Source organism: Lycium barbarum, chromosome 8, assembly GCF_019175385.1.
Source record: "Lycium barbarum isolate Lr01 chromosome 8, ASM1917538v2, whole genome shotgun sequence".
Taxonomy (NCBI): Eukaryota; Viridiplantae; Streptophyta; class Magnoliopsida; order Solanales; family Solanaceae; genus Lycium; species Lycium barbarum.
In genome coordinates, this window is record NC_083344.1 from 100,053,834 (window position 1) to 100,062,239 (window position 8,406).

At 36.3% G+C, this 8,406-nt stretch overlaps 2 protein-coding genes across 2 annotated transcripts; both read left to right on the forward strand.

Annotated features, from left to right (window-relative positions):
• Positions 1-5,200: 5,200 nt before the first annotated feature.
• On the forward strand, positions 5,201-5,776 carry LOC132608010 (receptor-like protein 7). The gene has a single exon (XM_060322094.1). It carries the CDS (start codon positions 5,201-5,203, stop codon positions 5,774-5,776), a length of 576 nt encoding a protein of 191 aa, XP_060178077.1.
• A 601-nt stretch (positions 5,777-6,377) lies between these two features.
• LOC132608012 (receptor-like protein 39) lies at positions 6,378-7,820 on the forward strand. Its single transcript, XM_060322095.1, has one exon. The coding sequence runs from the start codon at positions 6,378-6,380 to the stop codon at positions 7,818-7,820; it is 1,443 nt and encodes a 480-aa protein (XP_060178078.1).
• Positions 7,821-8,406: the final 586 nt, after the last annotated feature.

Below are 8,406 nucleotides of genomic sequence, written 5' to 3' on the forward strand. Positions count from 1 at the left end.
AGTCAATAATTCAAAACCCTACTATAGTTCGTGTAATTCTCTTTACTAAACCCATTTACTATTCTCCCAAGAACTCATCAATTCACTATTATGAATGATTAGAGTGTAGAAACATTACCTTTTTGACGTTCAATCCTCTTGAATTCAAGTTCTAGGGTTTCCACGCCCAACAATAATGTCCCACTCACAACTCTATTGACTAGAAGGGTTTACTCAAGTTAGAAAGAGATTAGGGACTTGAATTCAACCTAGAATCATGATAAAACTTACCTTGGAGGGTTCTTGAGGCTTGGGACTTGTTCCCTCTGACTTTAGGGTGATTTTTCGTGACTAGGGGTGTTAGGAAAATAAACCCCAAGGTTAAATGTAACTTAAAACGCGAAATCCCAACTATTAACCCGAAATTGACCTGTTTCGCGATGGTTCCGCGATGCGGGTGCATCGCGCAACAGTATGCAGCTAAAAATGCAGAGTTTCGCGATCGTTCTGCGAAGCGGAGCCATCGCGCACGCCCTCACGCGCCCCGAGAAGCGACGGGTGTCGGTTCTGCACAGTGTTCGGTAAAATGGACATAAATTCTTGTACAGAGCTCTGTTTGGGCTCCATAATATACCGTTGGAAAGCTATTTCAAAGGGCTACAACTTTCATGTTTTAAGTTTCCTCAAATTCCCAACGGATTTTCACCAAATTTGACTGGAAGGCAGACGTATCGAAAACTTAGCCGATTCTATAGAATTTTAAGTGCCTTACTATTAGCCATATTGAGACGATCATATCTCCTTGCTCCGATCTCTGATTGGCCTGGTCCTTATATCGTTAGAAAGGTATTTCTACATACTACAATTTTCATTAAGGGGACTTTCCCAAATTCTCAACTAATCAAGGAGTTATCGCTGCCCGAAGTAGGCCTATCAACCATTTTCGCAAAACGTTCAAACCTTCAGTTTTTCCACTAAAACTCTAATGATATGAGTATAAACTTAGTTCCAAGATACGGGGTGTTACATATAATAGTAGAAAAGTATTATCCTTTTAGTTGCATACTGATGATTGAATACACATACAAATTTAAAGAAGTGTTAACCGGTTAAATATGAGTTTAAGATATGACTAAATAGATTCGATTGCCTTAACTTTTGTATTCTTCACTTCATATCTAGCAAATTAATGATTCACGAAGCAGTTCTAATAGTGATTTTGATAATTCACTCTTTTGTGTGTGTGAGTGTGTGTGTGTTTTTTTTTTTTTTGGGGGGGGGGGGGTAAGTTATGGCCCATGTGGCATATTTGGTTTAATAAATTATTAAAAATAAAAGCTAATTTCTAATTGGATAAAGGAGCAGAAGTTAATCTTAGTTATAACTCTTTGCTACCCACTTTGATGGAAAGTGTATTAATGAGTAAACTGTTCCTCTCTCTGCCTTTCTTAAATGAAGAATAGTGTATTTCCATCTATTCTATTCTGAACAAAAGAGAAAAGAAAATGGGGAGTGAAGCAAAATCAAAACACTTTTACTTGAGAAGTCAAGAGAACCACTATGTATTCGGGTATGTTTTCTTGATCAAAATTAGTATTAGTGTTTACGCGTTTTATGTGAAAATCATATAGTTTCATGATCTTGAATAATTGATAGGATTTCATGTTAGATTATTTACATTTTATAGTTTATTACTCCCTCCGTCCCAAAATAAGTGTTAATTTAGCTCATTTCACGGCCATTAAGAAAAATAATAAATATAAGATATAGTTTACTAAATTAGCCTTTTTTTATTAAATATTTCTTGAGAATTGAGAACTATTAAGAAGTTTACCAAAAATACATTTTTGTCTTAAATTGTCAAAGCAACGCTTATTTTGAGATGGAAGAAGTATTAATCATGAAAATCCTAACACGTGGTATCAAATCCATCTTTTGGAACTAGTGATCTTCCATTAAAGATTAAAGTTTTCTTTTAATTTGTGAACCTTATTTAAGTAAATTAGGGATATGCAATTACTGTTAGTACTAAAAACATCATCCCATAATTCATGTGAAAGAGCCAAAGAAAGCAGTTATTTTCCATAACATCATTCCAAAATTCATGAACTCTTTTACATGAATTTTCTTTATTGTAAGCTAATTGTTTTCCATAGCACGCCAAGACATCTTCCTTTCCGCTTCTTTCGATGTAGATATGATGCAAGTTTGTGATCAGGAGTTCATGAAACAGGTCCCGCAAGTATGTAACAAGTGTAAGTATTTCGGGGTGGGGCAACTTTATATTAGTATATGAGTTTATGTTTAGTCATCACAATTTCCTACTGTCAGAAAAGGTCATCGCTATTTTCTAGTTAGGCAATATATAGAGTATATTTGTGGAGTGTAATTTCTATGACTTGCTGAACAAATAGAAGAAATTCAAAAATAGTAACAACACTTAATAAGAAATTGAGTGAGAAATAATTTTGGAAGGCACAAATAGCACATTCTGATGAGTGATTTTATTAGCTGAGATTTGCCCCGACATGATTGTGGTAGAAACAATGTAAGATGCTTCATCTCTCAGAAAGACATTAGGTAAAGATTCAAAGCTAAAACACTATGTTATATGTTAGCTTACACTTGCACTTTTCGAAGGGACGTTTGTGAAACTTTATATAGAAATAATGCCACCAATAAGTCGTTGTAGTATAGTGGTAAGTATTCCCGCCTGTCACGCGGGTGACCCAGGTTCGATCCCCAGCAACGGCGTTGTTGTTGTTTTTTTTTTTTTTTAAATCATTGCCAACTTGTACCGGAGAATGGCCACTGCCATCTTCTAAAAGAATGATGTAAATATGACAATATTATTTAGCTCCAACGCTTGTTGGAACAAAAAGAACATAGGATTCAGCAAATGAAAAAAAGTAGTAAAGTGCTAGTAAAAGTAATCAGAAGCAGTAGTATTAAGTGCCTTGAGTATTCAACATTGAGCATCGATAGAGTTCAATATACATTTCAGTTGGACAATGAACCAAAAAAATATGCAAACAAGTCTTGATTAACCCATGCTGATCACTAATTGTTCTACAATGAGGAATGAAATGGTGAGAAAATGGTTAATTTTTTGTAGGAAGCCAATTTAAGACAGAATACCTGATCATATCTTTCTTCAGTGGACCTATAATGTTGTTTTTGTATACCTTTGAGTACCCATGATCTGCAGTAAAACAACATAAAATATAAGAAGTCAGAAGTTCATGATGAGGAAAAGAAAAAAAAAAAAAAAAGCAAGTTCAATAGTAATTGATAGATCACTTGATCTCCTTGCACTCCAAAAGAAAATTTATTGCTAATTGCTATGACTCTTCAGTATTCTCATTTACTATAATTCTTGATGGCCTTCAAAAGCCCAAACCCCCCCCCCCCCCTCCCCCCAAAAAAAAAATGAGAAAAAAGATAAATACTGTTGACCTTAGAGGGTGTCACATCACTTAATTGTCAATGCTTAGCTTCACTATAATAGATATATAGATTAGCTGGGCATCTGCATAAAAAAGGCCGAGCCTAGTTTAAGTTGTTAGCTTTATGGGTAGATCTTTAGTGGATCTTTTTGTATTGGCGAATGATTTTACCTAATGTTATTAACCAGGAGATTCATTTCAAAGTTGATTAGGCAATGGAAGATTGGTAAATGTTGAATTTCGCAGTTTCTTGCTAGCTGAAACTGATGTATATGCGAATTGGACTGTATGAAATTCTACATATTGATTCCCATGAGACATAATATATACACAGTTATTAGGTTCATTCTATCATCTACAGAACAAGTATATCCTTTCGATAGCGTACTCACGACTAAATATGCAGGTTTAAAGAAGGGCTGGTTAAATATGAGTATAATATAAGACTGAAAAAACTCAAATGCCTTTTTTTTTAAAGTTGTATTCTTCACCTCGTCTAAGGCAAATGTATGATACTCAAAGCAGTTTCTATTTGTGGTCTGTTTTTTCTCTCCACATATTCACCATTTTGTGGAGATGTCTACCTGCTAAATTCTGGTAATGTAATTGATCAAATCATTTTTCACATCCTCATCTTTAAGTTCTCGCTAACCTTTGCATTGAATAATGATTGAGAATTTGGGAGACAAAAAGGTATGATAATAGCTAAAGGAATGGAAATATTAAAACAGATTATTTAATGGATTAAATCATGGAAGATCCTATCAAAGGGAATGGTGTATCTTGCACTTACTTTTCGCTTAGTGACAGAAAATCAGATTTAACATATCCTCTGGTAACAAGTTCTAAATATGTCATTGTCAATAACAAGCTGAAGTCACATAAATAAAGACACAGAAAATTATGTGAAGTTATTAGGTTGACTTGCATATGCACAACCCAAGTCAACAGAAAACAACAGAGAGAAAATAAACCAATTTAGAATTTGTATAGTTGGAGAGTAAAGACTAAAGAAGAGAAACAAAAGAATAGCCGGCCTCCTCCATCCCATGCATAAAGAAAAGACAGAAACATCAACTTCGTTTGTACTTTAAAACTTCTAAAGTAAGACCTCATTAGACAAAATGGTGATGCTGTCTTAATCTTTCAAAAATCAAAAGTTATTGACTTTAGTTGCTCATTCCTGCTTGTCTTTGCTTCATATTTCTTTGCGAGTGCCGGCGAATATTATTTCTATAAATGTGACACATCATTCAATTTCATAACTGTATTTTATAACAATCCTCACTATGAGAATATCACTCCTGCTACAACTTTCTTTCATCACCGTGCTGGTGGTGTTTCTGATTAGTTCTAATACTTCTCCAGTGTATGGCCATTGTTTGGGCGATCAAAAGGCCTTGTTGCTTAAACTCAAGAGAGTCCTTACATTCAATTCTTCTATGTCAACCAAACTGGTCAGATGGGATCAAAACACCGACTGTTGCCAGTGGCCAGGTGTAGGTTGTGATCAGGAAGGTCATGTCCTTGTTTTGGAACTTGACAACGAAACAATTTCCAGCGGACTTAAGCATCCAACCAGTCTATTTGATCTTCAGTATCTTGAGAAGCTAAATTTGGCTTATAATTATTTAAACTCTGTTCAAATACCAACAGAAGTTTATAAGCTTACAAACTTAACGTACCTGAATTTATCATATGCTGGTTTTGATGGGTAGATTCTAATGGAATAGTCAAGATTGACAAAGTTAATGTTTCTTGACCTTTCTAGAACCATGTTAAAGCTTGAGATCACAGATCTGAAGACACTGGTCGAGAACCTAGCAAATCTTAGAGAACTTTATAACCTAGCAAATCTTAGAGAACTTTATCTTGATGGTGTGAACATTTCATTGAAGGGGATTGAGTGGTGCTCAACTTTATCTTCATCTCTTCCTCGGTTGAGAGTGTTAAGCATTATATATTGCGGCATTTCAGGCCCTTTTGATCCCGTCCTCTTAAATCTTCGTTTCCTTTCAGTCATTTTTCTTGATGGCAACAACTTATCCACTATAGTTCCTGAATTTCTAGCAAATTTTACAAAATTGACAACGCTCAGTCTCAATAAGTGCAACTTGAGAGGTGAGTTTCCTAGTAAAATCTTTCAGATACCAACTCTACGGGAGCTTGATTTATATGACAATGAAAACCTCACTGGCACTTTACCTGATTTTTCGCAGAATGGTTCATTAAGGGAGTTAGTGCTTGGACGCATGAATTTCATCGGTTCACTTCCTGATTCAATTGCTAACCTCACAACCTTAACCGAGATTGACTTAAGTTCATGTAATTTTAGTGGAACTATTCCATAAACAATGGAAAATCTAACCGAGTTATCGTATCTAGACTTTTCATCCAATAGCTTTACTGGCTCAATCCCACTGTTACACAAGGCAAAGAAGTTCTATTACATTGACCTTTCTCATAACAACCTAATAGGTCCATTTTCTTCTACTCAATTTGGAGGCCTTTAAGGCCTTGAGTATTTGAACTTGGAAGACAATTCTATCAGTGGGGCCCTTCCGATGTTTGTGTTTTCCGTTCCATCATTGAAGGTACTTCAACTTCATAATAATCACTTCAGTGGAGAAGTCTATGAATTTGCTAATGCATCCTCCTCTTTTTTGCATAAACTTTATTTAAGCAGTAACCATCTAAATGGATCGATCCCCCGGTCTATCTTTGAACTCAAAAGGCTTTCAGAACTACTACTTTTTTCCAACTCATTCAGTGGAACCACTAATCTTGAAGTGATGAAGGGACTTCCTACGCTAACCACCCTAGACCTTTCTTACAAAAATTTGAGAATTGATATACAGGGTAGTAATTCGACCTCATTTTCCTTTCCCCAAATGAGCGAATTGAGGTTGGCATCATGCCAGTTTCTTTCCGGATCTTAAAAACCAGTCAAGCATGGATGTATTAGACCTTTCAGACAACAATATTACAGGAGAAGTACCCGCCTGGATTTGGAGTATTGGTTTAAGTTATCTGAATCTTTTTTGCAAATTCCTAGAGTCTCTGGAAGAGCCTTACTACATATCTACAGATTATTGGAGGGTCATTGACTTACACACCAACAGGATCAAGGGCGATGTACCCATTCTACCTACTTCTCTTACCTACTTTTCAGTTGCCAATAATAAATTTATGGGATCAATACCCTCTTCCATATGCAATCTGGATCAACTTCAATTTCTTGATATGTCAAACAATGCCATAAACAACGAACTACCTCCATGTCTATTTCAACTGTTTGACTATCTCTTAGTGCTGAATCTAGGGAGAAACAGACTAAGTGGCATTATTCTTGATACATTTTCGTCGAACTGCAGTTTGAAAACTTTAGACCTCAGCAGCAATACCTTAGAAGGAAAGTTTCCAAGATCCCTGGAAAGATGCCCATTTCTGGAGGTTTTGGACATTGGAAGCAACAAGATTAGAGATACATTCCCTTGTATGTTGAAAAAATTATCCAGTTTGCACGTCCTAGTCCTAAGGTCGAACAAGTTCCATGGAGATGTCCAGTGTCATATAGCTAATCAAACATGGCCGAGGCTTCAAATTGTAGCTATTGCTTACAATAATTTCAGGGGAGCACTGCTACCACAGTACTTCTCGAGCTGGGAAGGCATGATGAATAGTAGTAATCAAGATCCATGGCCCCAGTACTTGCAAGTTGAATTCAACGGCTATGGCATGTACTATCGAAATAGAGTGACTTTTACTCTTAAAGGTCGGGTGATGGAGATTGTGAATATTTTTGAAGCTTTTACATGCATGAATTTCTCTTGCAACAACTTTCAAGAAGAGATACCAGAGGTATTGGGAGATCCCAAATCGCTTTACCTTCTCAACTTATCACACAATGCGTTGACAGGAAGAATACCAAAGGCCCTTGGAAATTTGGCTCAGCTTGGAGCCTTAGATCTTTCAATTAACCAATTAAGTGGCAGGATTCCGGACGAGCTTGCGAGTCTCACGTTCCTTTCTTTCTTGAACCTATCTTTTAATCAGCTTTCTGATAGGATTCCAAAAGGTAACCAACTTCAAACGTTCTCAGTTGATTCATTTGAAGGGAAAACAGGGCTATGTGATTTTCCGTTAAAGAAACTGTGCAGTGACACCAAAGCGACTGGATTATCACAATTACCTAGCAGCCATTCTGAACATGATGAAATTGATGGGAAATATATAAGTTTTGCCTTGGGATCTTCTGTGGGTTTTGGCATCATAACCTGGATGCTTTTGCATAACCGAAGATACAATGAGCTTGTTGATAGACTTCTATCCAGAATTTTGGGTCAGCACAAAAAGAGTGGCAGAAATAAAAACCAGAGGAGGTCAAGGTTATGAAGTGTAAAACTGGCAGTAGAATAAAAAGAGCGATGAATTTTATTGATTGTAGACTGAGTATATATAGATCCTATACAGCTTCTACATCAAGGAGATAAATGAAGAGAAGGATAAGACTTATCTAAGTATAACCTAAATATCCGGAGTAAGTTACAACAGAGAGTCCTAACTAGTAGGAACTACTAAGTCTAACAGAGAGTCCTAACTGGTAGGAACTACTAAATCTATAATTTAAAACTATGAATTGGATATTATCCTTTATTACGCCCCCGCAAGTTGGTGGTGTCAACAACACCCAACTTGGAAAATTGCTGGACAAAAGAGGCTTTGGGAAGTGGTTTTGTGAGTATGTCGGCCACTTGATCAGCTGAGTGAAGGTGGTGAACTTCAATATTCTTGTTCTGGACTTGTTCACGAATAAAGTGGAAATCAATGGCTACATGCTTCATCCTGCTATGGAAAACCAGATTGGCACAAATGTAAGTGGTGCTTATGTTGTCGCAAAAAACTTGCGGAATTCCCTTAAGTGAAAGACAAAGTTCACGAAGAAGATTTGTGAGCCAGTTCGTTTCTGCAACAGCAGCAG